At 35.6% G+C, this 20,177-nt stretch overlaps 1 protein-coding gene across 7 annotated transcripts in view; it reads left to right on the top strand.

Annotated features, from left to right (window-relative positions):
- Nucleotides 1-20,177, top strand: part of EPS8 (EGFR pathway substrate 8, signaling adaptor) — a 195,295-nt gene that overhangs the window by 134,893 nt on the left and 40,225 nt on the right. For 6 of the 7 annotated variants that reach the window (XM_070453675.1, XM_070453674.1, XM_070453676.1 and 3 more), the window contains 10 exons: nt 1,540-1,590; nt 2,953-3,020; nt 4,077-4,238; nt 6,025-6,174; nt 9,078-9,160; nt 9,725-9,861; nt 13,425-13,498; nt 14,845-14,971; nt 16,688-16,776; nt 17,144-17,218. In XM_070453675.1, the coding sequence (XP_070309776.1) occupies nt 1,540-1,590; nt 2,953-3,020; nt 4,077-4,238; nt 6,025-6,174; nt 9,078-9,160; nt 9,725-9,861; nt 13,425-13,498; nt 14,845-14,971; nt 16,688-16,776; nt 17,144-17,218 (1,016 nt within the window). The remainder of the gene's footprint in view (nt 1-1,539; nt 1,591-2,952; nt 3,021-4,076; nt 4,239-6,024; nt 6,175-9,077; nt 9,161-9,724; nt 9,862-13,424; nt 13,499-14,844; nt 14,972-16,687; nt 16,777-17,143; nt 17,219-20,177) is intronic. The other variant, XM_020909516.2, reaches the window with a different exon arrangement.

Raw genomic sequence — 20,177 nt, 5'->3', positions numbered from 1 at the left:
GGTTTGGGAGAATGGCATTGAAACATGTATACTATCATATGTGAAATGAATCACCAGTCCAGATTTGATGCATGATACAGGGTGCTCGGGGCTGGTGCACTGGCATGACCCAGAGGGATGGGATGGGGAGGGAGGTAGGATGGGGAACACATGTACACCCATGGTGGATTGAAGTCAATGTATGGCAAAACCAATAAAATATTATAAAGTAATTAGCCTAAAAAATTTTTTTTTAACTTAGGAGGTGGTAGTTGAGTTGGCCTTTGTACTGATTTTGTAATAGTAGTTTCCAAACTTGGAATTAGAATGAAAAAAATTAGAATTTCCTGGAGAGCTTTTACAAAGCCTAATGCTCAGACTGCATCCTAGACCAACTACATTAGAATCCTGGGCTATGCAGTGTGGGTGGGGGAGGGCGTGCAGTGTTTTTTAAAGTTCATTTTCTAATGTGCAGCCAAGGTTGAGAACCATTTCTTAGAGAAGTGATGAACCTCAATAGAGACTTTATCTTAAGTATCATGGTAACTTTCTTGAGGCTTTCCATGCTGTTTTAGAGCTCTGGGTGAGATATTTCAGGCTTAGGAGCATAATTACTATTTACAGCTGTACTTGAGAGTACATATGATTTTCTTAAAAAACAAATGTTACTCTAATTGCCTTTTAGGAGCTTTATTTCAAAATTTCCTATTAAAATGTTCATAGTAACTTTTATTCATTGATTTAAATCACTGAAACTACTAGTTTATTTATAAATCCATTTTATGGCATTTGCATTTAGGATTTTTAAAAGGTGATTTCTTGTAACACATACATCTTATTTATTGTATAACACTGGAGAGAAAGAGCTTAGGAATTCTGACAATGGATCCGTAATTTAGAATATTAGAAATGGTACCTTACCTATCAGTTAACATCATACTGTTTATGAATGCTATCAAACAGTGTTTTCTACTTTTGTAAAGTATTTTTCTGTAGGTTTGAGAAACTATGTGTTAGGAAATTTGGGGGAACAAAGTTTTATTGTCTCGTAATGAGAATATTTAATTACAAAACATCTAATAGTTTTTATCTTCAACTGTGTTTGCCATTCACTTAACTGAAAAACTCAGTCAAGAATTTGAACATCCCAGGGTTGCCATGTCAATATTGGAGACCATGGCAACTGCTGCCATTTCATTTATGGTCCTGAGGCCAGACAAAAGGAAACAGAACTGCCCTCGTGTTTTGAGTTGGGCCTGGAGAATTGTGTTAGAATATGAGGAACCGGTGATTCTGAAATACTGATTCTTTCTAACAGTGCTTTTCTTGGATGTGCCCCTGAATTAAATATTGACCTTTTAAGTGTTATCATGGGTTAAGAGTTATCATCAAGTATCCATTTGTTCATATTTCACATTGATTAATCCTTGGCTGATCATCAGAAAAATTATGGTTGTGTACTCTTAAAAAGGTGTAAATTAAGGTTTATATTTTGTCATACTGGAATAGAAAATTTAAGGTGAAATCAGATGTTTCTTTTCGGTGACATTGTTTTGGTAGGACCAGATGGATCATACTTCTTCAGATCATCATCTAAACAAAAAAAGAAAGGTAGCAGATGCTGAATGTTATAGTGTGCTTGTTTTTAGTAAATAACTTTCATGCTGCAAAAGCAAAAACAATGTATTGGAATAATATCAGAGTGATGTAATAAAAGACATATTTATATTCTCACCTAAGGCTTTAAGAAAAATGAAAAGTTGTAACTTTCATAGGTATTATAAAACCAAAAGTTACCGTTTTAAAAAATATTATGTATTAACTTTCTGAGTTAGTATTTTTGTACTTACTTTGCTTTTATGTTCAGCAGAACTTTTCAACTTCTGTTTTAGCAAAATCAGAAAATTTCTACATTACCTGAAACAAGCAGGCTTATATTTGGATAAAAACATGGTTATTAGGAAAGCTAAGGTGTGTTTATGTAAGAGAGGTAGAGACAGAGGCAGAGAGAGAGAGAATAAATTTTAGTGCTGTAGGAGTCTTGAAACTTGAGCTTATTTAACCCTTGTATTTATAATAAGGGTGCTGAAATGCAGATTTTGGCCAAAATCAGTCTCCTACTTAGTGACAAGAGAAAAAAGCGATAATCCAAACTTTTCTGCTTCCCACTTAAAGTTTTTTTTCACCATAGGAAAAAAACTTGGGCAACCCAAATTTACAAATGATCAAGTTGCTTGATTAGAAAGCAACAAGTACAAAATATTGCCGTCACATATTTTATTTTGGTTTTGCAGCATTTTGCAAAAAAAGAAAGACAGGTTGCTTTTTGCTTTTTATATAGTTGGTGCAGTAACTTTCTACCTAACTTTCTTATTTTTTTCTAATAGCTTATACCTACAATTCTGAGTATCACATTTGTGTTCTGTATATGTGTGAATATTATTAGAGTTAAATGGCATTGAGTGTGATTGAATCATGTTTTGAATCTCCTCTAACCCGCTCCCTAGTGTGGATATGGTGAAACGTGTGCCTTGCATTATTATTTTAATAATGTAGTCTAACTCATATAATACAGTATCTGTGACAGTATTTGCAGTTCCATTTTGTTCTCAGTGTGTTAAAAGATGAAATTTACAAGCCAGATTTTTCTCTATTCTGGTCAAGAGGACATCCCTGATTAATAACATCTTTAGATGAAATAACCTTTTTCCTTATACGTGAATAATCTTGTTAACTTTTGGGATTATGATCATTTATGTTGGTCAGATCATTTCTGAATTTCATGTAAGCTTTTGCATTACTTTTTCATTGAATATGAATAATGACTATTTTCAGATAATCACACAATGGTGACTTGTCAACTACTGTACTTATATATGAGATAGACTAGTTTTAGAGATGGCCATGAGACATTGCTATATGAACTTCAGCATATTCATGGGTAAATAACAACTTTTTAAACTTCTTTTCCAGAACAAAGGAAGAATTATGCACGGGACAGTGTCAGCAGCGTGTCAGATATATCCCAATACCGCGTTGAAGTAAGATACTTTGATGTTTGCCACAATGTAGAATGAAGCTTGAAGGACATAAAAATTGGTAGTAAAATCAGAGCGATGTTTTATTTCATGTCTATGATGTTGTAAACTGGGTTGAAATTTTTCCTTTAGATTTTTTAAAAACAGATGTTAAATATAAAAGTATCTAGTTAATCTGTTTTCATGGAGAATAAATTAAAATAACTACTCATTTATCGTCATCAGCCTTTTTTTGGTTAAAAACAGAACAAAGGCTTCTATTATGTATTATGGAATCTTCTTGAAATAAGCCTTGATGGTTTTGTCTAAAGTTATTACAAGTTCTGTTTAAACAGTGGTCTCTCTCTCTTTTTTTTTTTTTTAATTTTCCCTCTGTTGCTGTCTTTTAAGATACTTGCTCTTAATTGGGATCTATTTGGGTGAACTTTGCTTATTATAATAGAAAATATTGAATTAGGGAATAATTTTTAAATTGCTCCTGTTTTTAGGTTTCTATTTCCTCAAGCATGCTTAATGAAATTTAAAGTTTTGTTTCAGTGGAGTGAATAATTTGACACTTGTTGCAAACTAGAATTGCTGTTGCTGCTCTCAGCTACCAGTATCTATAGTTTTCAGGCTGGTTTGTAGACTGCCTTCTGTTGTTCAACATCTAAATAACCAAGATGGAATGAAATAGATTAAATAAAGAGCATGTTATTTAAGCTGTTTAAAGTTTGTTTTTCTCATGTATGTCTAGTTCAACAAGGCTCAGTATTAAACAGATTTAGGTATTTTATGATTCAAGGCATCATTTCCTCTATTTATCAAAAAACTGTTTTGACTTTATTATCCCAGTAAGGGTCCCTTGAAGTTCTAAAGTACTTTGTATTGGGTTGGTGAAAAAGTTCGTTTGGGTTTTCAGTAAGAGGTGTAAAAATCCTGAATGAATTTTTTGACCAACCCAATCTTTGTCTTTCCCCTCTACTAGCTGACTTCAGTTAGGTTAACTTTACAATTTTGGGGAGAAAATGCTTACTAAGAGGCTGTGTGTGTTATGTTTTTTCTTTTCTCAATCATAAGCACTTGACCACCTTTGTTCTGGATCGGAAAGATGCTATGATAACTGTTGATGATGGAATAAGGAAGCTGAAATTGCTCGATGCCAAGGGCAAAGTATGGACTCAAGATATGATTCTTCAGGTGGATGAGAAAGCTGTGAGCCTCATCGATTTAGAATCAAAGGCAAGTTTGAAAAACATATGCTATTTTATTTTCAAGAAAGTCTAAAAATATTTATGTTCGTGTTAGGTCACATTATTTGAAAATGGGTATATATTTGGCACCATAAAATACTCTTGTCAGTGAATTTGAAGGGAAAATGTCCTTCTCCATATACTTTATGCATGCAAAATCATGTTTTTAAACTAGAAATAGAGGGATACAATGTTTCTTTAACCATATATGATGAGATGGAAGAAGTGAGGAAAAAATACGTAGTGCTAAACTAAAGCCCCTATAGGACACTATTCTTTAAGACATATGTTAATTATATCCTAGGCCAAGCCATATCCAAGTGTTGTGGTTTGAACCCCAGTGAGTGAATTGGGATGAAGGAATTTGTGTGTATTTGTCTCAACTTCCACCAGGTCAACACCGGGTACCTTTCTTTCACATAGGTAGTCAGGTAAGATGCTGGAGCTCTTAAAAAAGGCCTTTTCTGAGCCCCACTGCCTAGTAGGCATTTGAGTTGCTAAGATAAAGAAAACAAGTTTTGTAATCATGTTAAAGTATTCTGATAGGAGTAGGATATAAAATTTGCCCTTTCTTTCATCTCATCCATTGCATTCTGTGAGAGACTAATACCCGGGAGCTTCTCTAATCCTCCTAGTTTCAAGTAGTTATAGAGAAGGGATATTATTTAATTTATTTTGAAAGAAAAGTGCTATCTCCCTGGTGTGGCTTAGAAATTACATTCTGTTTTAATGGAATCTGCATTTTTTGTTTCACATTTTCTGGGTCCCAAGGAATGAGGGCTTAGAATAAATTTTTCTAATTTATATATCCAATGAAAAAATGTGATGTCTGTGTATATGTGCTATCTGTAATAAAAGTTGTTTTTTTTATGTTCCATTTATCAGGGATATTGGATTTTGTTTACTTTCAAAAAACCACCATTTCTTCCATCAGTTACATCATGACAATGCTTGCTATTTGTGTAAGGCCATTCATGTTAGGATAACCACCTTAAATATATCTCATTAACAAATAATTCATTATTATTATGAACAGAAAATTCATTTGTTTCAGAAGTAATTATTTGATCTATCAAGGTCTAATCGGCATGTCTTTATTGGTTAGAGAATATTCAATTTCATATGACCAAATAGCTTAATCATTTCAAAGAATGTATGTTTTAGCAAGATTCTTCTAACCCTAATGTTTGACATTTTTGGTTGGAAAAACTTATATAGTGAATTTTTCCATCCAAGAGATTCACTGAAATAAAAGGTGTACAAATGATGTATTATTCTTAGCTTAACATTTGTGATTACTGAAGATAAAAACTAAGAGTATGAATATAAAATTCAAGTAAAAACAAAACATAGCAAAACCTTGATATTATAGAGCCACAGGGAGAAGAATAGCAGGTAAGATGGAGAATAACTTTGGAAAGAGGTATCAGTTTACCTCTTTTTCTCAAAGGCATCCTCTCTATCCCATAATCTTAGGAAATCAGTAGTGCTAATTTCAGGTTTTCTTCTGTTTATTAAGAACAGAACCACGTTCCTTTATTAAATATTTCCATCTTTTTTCTTTCTCTCACTCCTCCTCTAGCTCAGGATGGTGTCTTTGCTGTCTCCTTATACATACTCATCCTCCATATTTTCTGTGTTTAATAATGTTCAATTGGTGTTGTCAATATGGTTTGCATACTTTAAAAATTATTGGTATGATGCCTAGAGCTCTTTGTGGAGTAGGTTTTATATATCCAATGAAAAGTAAGGCAAGTTGTATTTTTGCTTTTTAGAATGAATTGGAGAATTTTCCTTTGAACACCATTCAGCATTGCCAAGCTGTGATGCACTCCTGTAGCTATGATTCGATTCTTGCCCTGGTGTGCAAAGAGCCAACCCAGAGCAAGCCAGACCTTCATCTTTTCCAGTGCGATGAGATAAAGGTAAAAGACTGGTGAATTTTCTCTCTCTTTAAGCAGATGTTCTAGCTTTTGATTACCTCCTTCAACCATATGGCTACTAGGTACTAGATTTTTAGTTTCTTACAGTTTTGTAAGGAAAACACCTCAGTACCTTCCCTCGGGTGTTTAGGCTAAGTAAGTAAAGAGAAGATTGAATGTTGTTTAAAAATCAGATGCATTCTGTTTATTTAAAAAATGTGCAGATAATACATTAAATTCTTCACTGAGGGACTTTGACTTATAATTAAAGATTGATTCTTCAAAAATCATGCTTCACAGACAATAACCATGTCATCTGTTTTATTCTGTTTTATGCTGTTTTATTCTGGCACCAATCACATAGCATGGGTTATTGCAATGAAACACTTGGACATTTTCCATGGTACTGATTTAAGGGTTACTGTTCAATTATGTGACTTGAATAATTGTTCAAGTTATGTAATCCCCAAGTCATAATGTGAAAAGAGTTGAGCATAGTTACTGGTAATAATATGCCATATCCTGAAGATTTATATTTCAAAGTACACTGTAATTTTCAAATGATTATAATTTGTGATGCTTTATTGGACATTAGAATTTATCTGAAACCTTGAATCTTTATTTCATGAGTTGATTTCTCTAAAAGGGAAATTGTTTTTAATTGAGTTGATTTTTGCTTTGCCAAGACAGTGATTTACCTCTTGATTGTATGTAATATATACAGGCATTCTTTTTCTTATAAAGAAATGTTGGGAGATTAGCATAAAGTGTCATTTGATCTATTCTGTAATTCTTTGACATTAAAATATGATAGGTAAATTAAAATTGACTATAAATAGGATATTTTATAATATTCTTTTTATTTCAATTTATGTCATAAATGACTTTCTAAAAATCTTACTTGGAAAGAATTGTGGCAATAGATAATTTGTATAAGTTCATCCGACTTCTCATATGTTGCCTTTGTAAAGTCATAAAACGTGTTAAGAATTTTTTTTGCAAGGTTAGATTTGTTACATCAGTAAGGATTAAGATGGATATTTTACTCTGAAAACAGTGAAATTTAATTCAAACATTTTAAACACGGAGAGCTATGCTTAAAGACATTTTAAATCTGCTATATGTCTCAGTGCTTGAAAATCTCTCCCTGGAAACTGTTATTGGACTGAGTGAAGTTTCTGGATTCCAGTTTTGAGGATAAAGGGCTTACTTTATTTGTTGAGGCACTATGATATTGATGGGTCCAAAACAGATTTACTGAATGCTGTTTTGTCCTGCTTAAAAGCTCAAGTACCACCACACAGCTCTGTGCATGTACTCACTGGTGCCATATTCCACATTTGGGATGGATTTTTTTCCTTGCCCCATTAGAAATATAAATGCAATTATATATGTAGTTTCTTTTGTATGGGTCATCTTGCAACTTCCCTTTTGAGTTTTAACCTTTATCATTATACAATGCTCCTGCCCACCTCAGTATAAATTTTTTCTTGGAAATATGATAGCCCACTCCACACCCTGCCCATAAGAAACTCAGGACTCCTAGACATCTTCAATTTTATTTCCTCACATAATAGCCTTTGGCATGATGTTTGTAGTGTCTTCCTAAAACTAGGATGTTCTTACCCAAGTGAAGCTGGACTAGGACACGTTAGCATTCTCGTTTAAGAGTTGTGTGACCTAGGCCAAATCATCATATGAGTATTCCTCAGTTTTGCTAATTATAAAACAAGAACAGATTATATGATCTTTAAGTGTCACCTCACTTGTAAAATTTTATGATTACCTGTGCCTGTGGTAAAGAGTATAATATATAACTATGTATGTATGTGTGTATATGGGAGCATCCCTGGTGGCCCCATGGTAAAAGAATCCTCCTGCCAATGTAGGAGATGCAGGTTTGATCCCTGGGTCAGGAAGATCCCCTGGAGAAGGAAATGGCAAGCCACTCCAGTATTCTTGTTTGGGAAATGCCATGGACAGAGGAGCCTGGCAGCCTGCAGTCCATGAGGTTGCAAAGAGTCAGACACGACTTAGCAACTAAATAACAATGTGTGTGTGAGTGTGTGTGTGTGTGTGTGTGTGTGTGTGTATTTGAGGATAACATACATAATTAAAGAGAACAAGCAGACATAAAATAGGAGATGAATATATCCCAGTAAGAATGTGATATACAGTAATAATCACTGGCTATAAATAAACTTCAGAATCAAACTAAACTTCTTAGCTGCTAATCTCACGTTGGTTCCCAAGAAAACCATATCAGACATTCAAGTGCTCTTGTTGGAAGAGTATCAGAAACATCATTCCTTTGGAGAAAGCTAAATTTTATTAACCTGAAATGACAGAATAAAAGGGTTATCACAAGGGTTGTGGCCAAGTGTTGGGGTCCACCTAGTGATGACTTGGGGCTGCCTTAAAGTGGGGGAGTGGCTCTGCTGGAACTGAGTTACGTATGTCCATGGTTAATGGGTGCCCAGTGGATGGGGAGGATGGGGGAGGGGAGGGATGCTGCTGCATATGCTGGTACTTCCGATTCCTTCACCTCTTTCCAGGCAGAGGTATTAACCCAGTTACATTTTCAGCGTTTGATTATACTTTCAACATATGCAAATCCCTTTTCTCTTTGCTTTCATACAAGTATAGCCTTTTTTTTTTTAATTAAAGGAGTCTAGATGAAATAATCTTTAAAAATTCCTTCCATTTGCAAATCCTTTCATTACAAAGTTCACTGAAGAAAACTACAAGTGTCATGTTTCAAAAGCAGATTTTTTAAAAAGTCACTTTTCTTTTGCATCAAGACATTTATTGATTTGGACAGCGAACATAATCCCTCTTTCTGTTTTAACCTGCATACCAAGATAAAGAAATCCATAACCTCCCAGGTAACTTGTCTTTCGTTGCAGGCAAACCTAATTAGTGAAGATATTGAGAGTGCAATCAGTGACAGTAAAGGCGGAAAGCAGAAGAGGCGGCTTGATGTCTTGAGGTAAAAACATTAAAAGAAATTAAGGGCTAGAATTGGTTTTTATTTGAGTCATTTTTTTCTTTAAAAATTAAAATATTTTCAGCAAAGGTATATTATCATGTTTTAGAGATTGCAGCCTGTAATCTCAACTCATTTGCTTTCCCAAGATTGTTGGTGTGTATGTGTGTGCGCATGGCTTTTCTCTCCATAATTCTGATATTTCTCTGATATGGCTTCTCCACTTCTGTTGTCCTAGAGACTCATGAACAAAAGAGTGGCATTTTAAGGGAAGATAGCCTAAGGGAATATAAATAGATACTAGGACTTCAGTTTGGTTAACACCCTTTGTAAATCATAAGAGACCCAGACAGAAATGTTAAACCTGGTTTTCAGCTGAACTGAAAATGTACTATACTTTTCATATACATTTATAAATATACATAACATGGAATGGTTAAGAAACCCTTGTTTTGTACCCCAAGGCATAGTTCTTGAGGTTAAAAAACTAATACTTAAAAGTGAGAGAACTGATGTATTATAGAAATAGAGATGGTAAAAATTTAGTTTGTTTTCATCTGTTTTCAGGATGATTTCCAAAGCAGATCCTGGTATACCACCTCCACCCAAAGCTCCTGCCCCCGTCCCCCCTGGCACTGTGACCCAGGTGGACGTTAGGAGTCGAGTGGCAGCCTGGTCCGCATTGGCAGCTGATCAAGGAGACTGTGAGTACTTCCGGGGATTGGTACTTATTGAACATTTACTTTGACTTGTGACCCAGTTCTTGCTTTCGGCCTCTGATGCTGATTTCTAAGCTGAAACTCGAGGTTAGTTTTGTAAAAATACATCTTACATAAATGAAAGTTAAACCTTGGGCTTTGTAAGATTATTGTCTCTAAGAGTTAAGGGCAGTCTTTTAATAAATCTAGTGTTAGAGTCTTTTCTTTTTAAAGCACTCAAAGAGGGAGTTTGACTCAACTAACAATTAAAAGAATGATAATAGAATATTTTAATATACTTAATATTATAAAATATATTTAAATTAATATATTATACCTAGTATAATATATTTAATATTATATATTTAATATACTATAATTTTAATATATAAATTAAATATTTTAATATTAATATAATTTAGATCAATATTTTTTAATAATGATACCTCAAAGTTCTTTCCATTACTGTTATCTTACCACTGTCCTCTTTTGGACAAACTGTTCATGTTTACAAGGGCAGGATATCAGGACAGGGGATAGGGAGGTGGAAAAGGGCTAAATAGCATTCACCATCATGTAAATTTACCCAATGGGTCTTATGTCTGTACTGTCATTTTGCCTTGATATTCTTTAAAGCAAATAACCGTACCAAAAAGCATAGTGTAATATATTATATGTCAGAATGTTTCACAACGTCTGAAATTTTTATAATTGGAAAATGCCTTCGCATATGTTTAGTCCAGTCTCTTGATTTTAAGGGTAAATAAATTGTGATCTGGTGAGTTTGAATTTGATGGGAGACCATAGCGTCAATTCTTTTACCTCCTAGTATTCTTGCCTGGAAAATCCCAGGGACTGAGGAGCCTGGTAGGCTACAGTCCATGGGGTCACAAAGAGTCGGACACGACTGAGCGACTTCATTTTCACTTTCAGTGTGACTACTTAAATCACTTACTCTTCAACTAGTAAAGCATCATTCATAAGAATATCTAGCAGTGTAGTTAAACTACAAAACTTAATTGACAAAATGAGTGATACTGGACTGTCCTTTGAGTCTGGTGAACCAAAATTTAGGCTCTGGGGCAAGTCCAAGATCTACCTGTGTGACCTTAAACGTTATGCCTTACTTGCAGAATGGGAATGAGTTAAGCTCATATGTTTCTGTGACTCTGAAAGGGAATAATGTATATGATAGTGCCTGGAACAGTATAGTAGGTAGTCATTCTTGCCAAATTGAGTTCATTTTATTAATCACTTTCCATTTATTTAGACTCTTGTGTCCTTAAAGCTATTTTCAGTTTATATATAAGCCCAGCTACCAAACAGATGAAAGAAAGAAATCTTTGAAACATCCATTTTTCAAAAATAAAGTAGCATAATTATTAGTTACTGTAACTTTATAACACTTTATATACATTTCCACTTTGTATTTAAAATGCTTAGTGGAATTTTATAGTGTTTTCTACTTCTTGTGTACTTAGAGCATTTTTGCTATTGTTACTCTTTTGGTAAAGATGTGGGTTTTATTTTGAGAGAGGTCAAAATGATCTTCCTTGAAATTGAGGAAGGATAAGACATCTTAAGTTTTTTAGGCATTCTGAATAAACCTATAAAAACCTCCATCAAACCTATAATTTACAACAACAAAAATCTATTCCCAGGAATTTCTGAGCCCTCATTGTGTGTGTTACTCAGTCATGTCCGACTCTGTGACCCCAGGGACTGTAGCCCACCAGGCTCCTCTGTCTGGCAAGAATACCTGCCTGGATAGCCTTTCCCTTCTCCAGGGGTTCTTCCTAACCCAGGGATCGAGTCCCAGTCTCCTGCGTTGCAGGCAGACTCTTCACAGTCTGAGTCACCAGGGAAGTCCCTCCTTAGATGTTGTCCAAAGTACTCTGTACAGTCTCATCTATTAAGTTACAGCTAGAAAAGCTTTTCGGAGCTTCTAGTTTACTACTAGGTCAAACAGAACACACCACTTACCACATGAGGTTCTGCCTGGACCCAGGCCACTTTGTAGTTGAAAGTGCTCTAAGAGGAGTATCTCTGCTCTGCCTGAAGGCTCCAGCTGACTTAGGTTGGATGACTCCTTCTTTGGATCCTTGGCAAAGCTCTTGGGGCTTCCCAGGTGGCACAGTGGTAAAGAATCTGCCTGCCAGTGCAGGAGACCTGGGTTTGATTCCTGGGTCTGGAAGATCCCCGGTGGAGGAGCAAACGGCAACCCACACCAGTATTCTTACCTGGAGAATCCCATGGACAGAGGAGCCTGGCAGGCTACGGTCCACAGGCCCCAAAGAGTCAGACACGACTGAGCATGCAGGCACGGATGCAGCCATAGCTCTACCCTGACTCCAGAAGAGATCTCTGTGGAGTAGTGGCAATCGCAGTGCGTTCCTAGTAGTGCCTCAGAATATGAAAAACTCAGAAATACTGCATATCCCTCACTGTGTCCTCCAAATGATATTTTGGGACCTAGTAGAGTTCCTAATACCTATATTTCAGCTTCAACTTAACTGCTGCCTGGTATACCTATAACCAAGATAGCAGCCAACCACAGGTAGAAACAACAGCTAACTGGCTAGATTTCATATATGAAAATTGTACTGATTAAGTTTCATAAGACTCAGTCATTTTTTTTCTTTTTTGGTGAATATTCCATTTAAGGGTGAAGTCAGACATAGAGGAGGCATAGCAGTTTGCAGTATTTTTTGAAGTTCTCTGTATTGAACATGATGAGCCGTGAGGATCCATCATGAGTTGTGTTTCCATTTAGTAATGATGCAGTTCTCCTGTCCCATCCATCCGTTTTTCTTTCATTTCATCTACTGAGAAATCTCGGAATGAGTACCTGTGTTAATTGAAAGTGTTAATAGTCTTGTAGCTGGAAGGAGTTCAGATAATGATACTGATTAACATCATGCCCTAGCCAGTTGAGCTAACATAATATCTTGAGACTTTTGTTCTTCAATTTGCAAATTCTTGTAGGTATTCTGCTGTTAAAGCATATAGCTTCCAATGAGAATGAGCCCAACATTGTGGGCTTTAAGCTTAATTACAACTGGAATATTAGAAGCCCTTTACTATCACAAGACCCAAAGCTTTACTATTATCATGATGTTAGAAAGTATGAGAATGAGGAGCTTTAAAACTTAGAACTTAGTTGCCCCCTTTTAAGAAATAGGTGCTTAAAAATGTGTATATTTTTTCTTCTGTAGGAATTAAAGGGTACAAAGTTAGGGTTGGTTCCACAGGCATCTGACGTTGGAAGAGAGAAAATAGACGGAAAGTTACAGGGTAAATCAATACCATGCAGGTGAAAGGCTGGTACTTCTGTGTCAAGTGTGGTGGTGGGAATGAGTGTCAGAGATGATGATGGTGAGGATACGTGTCAGAGATGCTAGTGGTGAGGGTGCAGGCCAGGGGTGATGAGCACAGCTTTGATTTTTGTATCCAGCGCAAGTGTTTACTTTTGCCAGTGACACTCTTTCTAGACAGTTTGCATGTCTGGTTATTTATATTGGTATCACTTAAGCAACAGGTTGAAAGATGTATGATTTTCTTTTCTTTAGTTGAGAAACAGAGAAATTATTACCAGCAGGAAGAAACACCTGAGATGATGGCAGCCCGCATTGACAGAGATGTGGTAAGTGAAATAGTCATCGTTAGATCATTGGCTTTTTCTTTTTTTTAGAGAAGAAATATTAACAGGGAAAGTTAAGTTGATTTAAATAAAGACACTTTGTGAAAACTATATTTTCTCTTTTCAGTGGTGGCTATGATCTTTGAATTATTTTTTTTTCTTAACAATTTTTGCCTTTATGCCAATATTTAACTAATAGACTATGGCTGTGATACAGCTAGAATATTAACTGGTTTACAAAGGAATTTAAGCTGAATTGTCAAGATTTGAGGGATTCTTCTTTTCTTGTGGTTTGTAATCTATAATTAAAATATCTTTTTAATTTGTCTTCCTGGAATTTATTCTAAAATGTTTTATAATGCCTGAAAGATAGAAGTTATGTGGCATTTCTTAAGGGTAGGTAAATATATTTTAATACTTTATAAAAGATAAGGCTATATTGATTTTGATTTCTCTATAGTAATTTCCTGGCAAAATGACACTGCCCTATGACATAATTATAAAATATGATGTCAGTATAATTGCTTTTTATACTCTACTTATGTTCTGAGCTTATTTGGAAACAAATACTTAAAGGACTTTAGAGTTTGAAATTTAATTTTTATATAACAGTGCTACTTGTTAACACTTAAAGGTTTATTTAATACTCAAAAGCTTATTTAATCTCAGTTTTCAGTCTTTAAAAGAATGTCAAGTTTCACACATAAAAGGAAGTCAAGAAAGACTATTATATGTATAATATACAATATATATTAATATAATATATAGTATAATTGAAGTTGATCCCATGATCTGTGAAAGCATAGTGCAACATTAATTCTGCTTTACCCTGTAGAAACTCTTATTAATGCCTATTATTACAGATCATCAATGTGTGTGTTAGGTTATCACAACATTCTGTATACCCTTAGTCCTGGAAAATAATATTGTCACTGCTTTATTAGGAAATTTATTAGAAAAACTGAAATGCTAGTGCTATTCCAACAAACTGTTTTCTTAGAATTCTGCCCCCCCAACTTTATGCGGGAAGAACACAATGAGGAAATTAGAGTAATTGAAAATAGTTAATAATCTGAATATATATTCTGAATGTTTTCTTTATGATATTGAAAATAGAATAAAATAAAACTAAATAAAAATGTAAATGTTAGACTTTAGCCACAGGTATACTTAGTTGAATACTTTGTCTTAGAATTAGTGATAAACTTGAAATTTATATGTGGGAAGTGTTCGTTTTTCTTTTCTTTCTTTCTTTCTTTTAAACTTTTTCATCTTCCTTCACAGTGTAAAGCTAAGGCAAAAATAGTTTTCTTCTGCTTTATAGTTTATTCTGTAATTTCTAATTTCAGCAAATCTTAAACCACATTTTGGATGACATTGAATTTTTTATCACAAAACTCCAAAAAGCAGCTGAAGCATTTACTGAACTTTCTAAAAGGAAGAAAGCTAAGAAAGGCAAAAAGAAAGGACCAGGAGGTAAGTTGGATTTTCTTAACCTTCTAAAGAACCATTCAGAATGCCAGTGCTAGGCAGAGCTGGCACTTCAGAGTTGTTAGACAGGACTCATTGACCAGAGACCAAGGTCCCTTTTCTGGTCTTGAGAGAACCAGTGATGTAGGCGGAGAGTGCGATAAACCTGGGGAGTAGCACCTTTGGTCCCAATTTGGCTGCAGTAAAGAAAGACTCTAAGACATTCTTCCTAAATTAATTAGAGACTCATTCAATAGTGGCCATCTGTCTATAGTTTTTGTTAGTCATTGTAAAGATAATGTCTGTTAAAGAAAGTCATAGCACCATTCTTCTCATATTTAAATTTATTTTACTACAAATATAGAACCTCGTTACTTTGTTAAATTAAAGAATTGACTCTTCTCATTAAAATAGTTAAAAATGTCAATGGATTTTATCACAAAACTCCAAACAGTATGTTCAGGTCACCTTCAAGCAGTTTTTACATATGCTGCAGTTCAGTTATTTAAAATGACCTCTAGGTATATAAAATTATAATTTTGTAACAAAATGGTATAGATTGAAATATATAAGAGAAGAGTAAATGTTCTTTTCATTACACATGACTTCCACATCTTACTCTAGCTCTGTCTACACCATAAGCATGTGACAGTAGACCTGTCTTCTAGAAGTGTATATGTGGATACACTTTACCTCATCTATTCTGAAACTCAGCATCACTGCTTTCTGATGTACTTGCTGCTCTTGTACTCCTTACAAAGGGTATGCCGTCTTCTTGGTCATCCAAATTCAGAACCATAGATTTTTTTGTGAGTCCCTTCTCTAGTTGATAACCAACATTGATTTTATTTTTTCAGCCTCTCTTGTATAAAGTTTTTTTCCCTTTTCAGTTTCCTATCCAGCAGCTGCTTCATGGTACCTCATTTTTTACCCAGCTTTCTAAGTAACCTTCAAGCCTCTAGTCTTCCGTTTTGTGAGGACATTCTTCTTAAAGCTGTAAGACAGTTACTTCATTTTTTCGGCTGAAAAGCTTGTTAATCCCATGTTCTATTGCTTTATGTAAGTCAAACTCCTCACCCTGGCAGTCAAGGTCATTCACAGTCACACCTTGATCTATTTTTCCATGCTTGTGTGTCTTTGCTTTTCTGTTTGTTGTTTCATGTACAGACTATTTCCTTTTTCCATATTTTTGCTAATGCTGCTTTTATTCAACCATGATGTTTTTCTTACCAAACTGCCCTGGAACAAACTTTTCAAATCCCATCTAAAAACTGCTTTTCCCAGGACACATCCCTAAGTACACATTTCCTCATCTGTAGTCTCTTTGTAGCCTCAGTTGACACATCTCTATTACTTATCTGATTCATATCGTCTACAGATTTTTAGGGCCTTAGGACTAGGATGTGTAACTTACACACCTTACGCATTTTTATAGTCTTCACGGTGATAAACACAGTGATTAGCATGTAGAAGGGCTGCAGCATAAATTTATGGAAGCTGATGAGTAATCTGGTAGTGCCTAAGGGTACAGGAATCCACTTCAAAGGCTGGGTCATCTTAATTTGTTACAGTCAGTCTGTGAGAAATGGGAAGGTAACTAGGTAGCATGGTATCTGATGTGATCATCAAACGTTAACAAACAGAAATGTGTTTTCTTTTCATTGAATAAGTTTTCTTGGAACTTTGCTCTCATCTACCCCCTTCTCCTATTTCATCCTTTAGAGGGTGTTTTAACGCTGCGGGCAAAACCTCCACCTCCTGATGCATTTGTGGACTGTTTCCAAAAGTTTAAACATGGATTTAACCTTCTGGTAAGTGAAATTTATTTATGTACGATTAGGAGCAACAAACGGAAGAGATCAGAGTCTAGCCAGGATGTGCCTGATCAAATTAAGAGATTAAACTGTTATTGTAGATTTGTGTGTGTGTGTGTTTATTTGCCTTTAATTAGGATAGCAGATTGTAAAACTTATACATCTAAGAGATTTGATCAAAAAAAGATGACTCTAATTTTTAAAATGAAATTCTCCTAATCTAATTCAGTGCTTACTAATTAAGATTCCAAAGGTGAAGCTAGTAGCAAAACCTCTTCTGAGTCTGTGTTGAACCTTTTTGAATGTCTGTCTTTGGCCTGATTACATTGTAGTAATGTGTTTGCCTGCTTTTTTAATCTTACAGGCCAAATTGAAATCTCACATCCAGAATCCTAGTGCTGCAGATTTGGTTCATTTTTTATTTACTCCATTAAATATGGTAAGATTTTGTTAATTTCAGAAAGTAATTATTCTTAGCATTTTTTTCAACCCCACATATCTGTCTAGATTATCTAGATAGTTTTTCTTCATTGCCTTACTTGGGTTCTATTTCTTTTGGCATCTGTTATGGACTCTGATGATGTGAAATTTGAAAGCTTAAAAGAAGAACTAAAGAGCCTCTTGATGAAAGTGAAAGAGGAGAGTGAAAAAGTTGGCTTAAAACTCAACATTCAGAAAACTAAGATCATGGCATCCAATCCCATCACTTCATGGCAAATAGATGGGGAAACAGTGGAAACAGTGGCTGACTTTATTTTGGGGGGCTGTAAAATCACTACAGATGGTGATTGCAGTCATGAAATTAAAAGATGGTTATTCCTTGGAAGGAAAGTTATGACCAACCTAGACAGCATATTAAAAAGCAGAGACATCACTTGGTCAACAAAGGTCTGTCTAGTCAAGGCTATGGTTTTTCCAGTAGTCACGTATGGATGTGACAGTTGGACTAAAAAGAAAGCTGAGCACTGAATTGATGCTTTTGAACTGTGGTGTTGGAGAAGACCCTTGAGAGTCCCTTGGACTGCAAGGAGATCCAACCAGTCAATCCTGAAGGAAATCAGTCCTGAATACTCATTGGAAGGACTGATGTTGAAGCTGAAACCCCAGTGCTTTGGCCACCTGATGCAAAGAGCTGACTCATTTGAAAAGACCCTATGCTGGGAAAGATTGAGGGCAGGAGGAGAAGGGGAAGACAGAGGATGAGATGGTTGGAAGGCATCACTGACTCAACTGACATGAGTTTGGGTGGACTCCAGGAGTTGCTGATGGACAGGGAGGCCTGGTGTGCTGCGGTTCATGGGTTTACAGAGTCAGACACGACTGAGCGACTGAACTGAACTGAAAAGAAACGTAGAAATTGCCTAGTCCAAACACTTAATTTATATGAGGAAACTGATGTCTTTGACAGAACTAAGAAAATGAGAAAAAAGAAAGATTTATTGAATGCCAGTGTTTCAGTATATACTAGTATACAACATAAATGGCTTGAACAATATAGAAAGTTTTATTTCTCTCAAAACAGGCTAGACATGAGAAGTCCAATGCTGACAGATAGCTTTGCTCTATGTAGTTACCCAGAGATCCAGATTTCTTTCAGTGAGATGTTCTCCATTTCCTGAGCTGCATCTGATTCAATCACTTGTTCATTCATTTATTTATTCAGCAAACACTAACTGAGAGCCTGCTACATGCTTGGCATTATTGGTAACTCGTCAAAAACAAAGCACATAAATTCTTTTTTTAACCTTTCATTTTGTATTGGAATACAGCCAATTAACAAAGTTGTGATAGTTTCAAGTGGATAGCAAAGGGGCTCAGTCATACCCATGTGTGTATCCATTCTCCCCTCCCATCCAGGCTGCCACATGCCATTTAGCAGGGTTCCCTGGGCTGTACAGTATGTCCTTGTTGCTATGAATTTTAAATATAGCACTGTATACATGTCCATCCCAAATTACCTAACTATCCCTTCTTCCTTCTCTTCCCTCCTGGCAGCCATACATTCATTCTCTAAGTCTGTGAGTCTGTTTCTATTTTATAAGTAAGTTCATTTGTATCATTTCCTTTTAGAGTCCACATTTAAGGGTTGTAATACAACATTTCTTCTTCTTTGACTTCACTCAGAATGATAGTCTGTAGGTCCATCCATGTTGTTGCAAATGGCATTATTTCATTCTTACTAATGGTTAAGTAATATTCCATTGTACCACATCTTCTTTATCCATTCCTCTGTCAGTGGATGTTTAGGTTGCTTCCATGTCTTGGCTGTTATAAACAGTGCTGCAATGAACATTGGGGTGCATGTATCCTTTCGGACCATAAACACATAAATTCTTATTGGAACTTATGTTGTACTGTGGAGTGGTAGCCAATAATCTGAAAAATGTGTAAATAATTCACTCAAAATAAACCTGTGTGGAAAAATACAGAGAAGGAGACAGGGAGTACCGTGTGTGTGTGTGTGTGTGTGTGTGTGTGTGGTGAAGTATTACACTTTTTTGAATAGGGTTGTTTAAGGGAACAACTCACTGAAAAGGTATCATTTGAGGAAATGAAGTAAGGAATGAGTCATGTGGATTTCGGAAGGAAGAGACTTTCCAGGCAGAAAACAGCTAATGTTGATGCTCCAAGATGGTAACATGTAAATCCTGTTCTTGGGAGAATAGGTATTGTCGCTTAAATGGAATAAGAGGGAGCTCAACTAGAGGGAGATGAGGTCAGCAAACAGGAGGACATATGCTATTGGTCTTCACAGATGATTGTGAAACCTTTGACACTTTTGGAGGATTTTCAGCAGAAAAGGATTGCTTTGGCTGCAGTGTTTAGAAATTTCAGGGAGGAAGGGACTGAGGTGGCCCTGGAAATAATCCTGATGGGAGATTATGTAGTTGCCACCAAGTAACATTGGAGGTGGTGAGAAGTGTGATTCTTGTTATTAAACAGAAACAACAGGAGTTGCTGGCAGATTGTAAGTGTTGTGTAGGAGTCCAAGATGTCTCCACAGTTCTGGCTTAAGCCTGGAAGAATGGACTAATTATTAACTGAGATGGGGAAGACTGTGAGTAAAATGGGTTTTTGGCAGGAGGTAAGGAATTTTCTTTAGACAGTGTCAAAACTGAGTTATGTCCAGATGGAGACATTTGAATTGGTAGTTGAATGTATGAATCTGGGGTTCAGTGGAGAAATCAGGCTAGAGTTATAACTGTGAAGATCCTCTGCATACAAGGTCATGAAATTGGATGGTGCCACCAAGGAAATGATGATAAATAAAAAAGAAGAAGGGGTGATGGAGCCTTAGGTAGTTTCAGTGATGAGAGAGTGAGAAGAATCAGCAAAAAAGTGAGAATAAGCAGGAAATGAGGAGAAGAAAAACAGGAGTATCAGTGGTAGATATTCTA

Source organism: Odocoileus virginianus, chromosome 23 (genome assembly GCF_023699985.2).
Source record: "Odocoileus virginianus isolate 20LAN1187 ecotype Illinois chromosome 23, Ovbor_1.2, whole genome shotgun sequence".
In the NCBI taxonomy this organism is placed as follows: Eukaryota; Metazoa; Chordata; class Mammalia; order Artiodactyla; family Cervidae; genus Odocoileus; species Odocoileus virginianus.
Note: the sequence above shows the minus strand (reverse complement) of the source record. Positions and strands in the feature narration are given on the sequence as shown.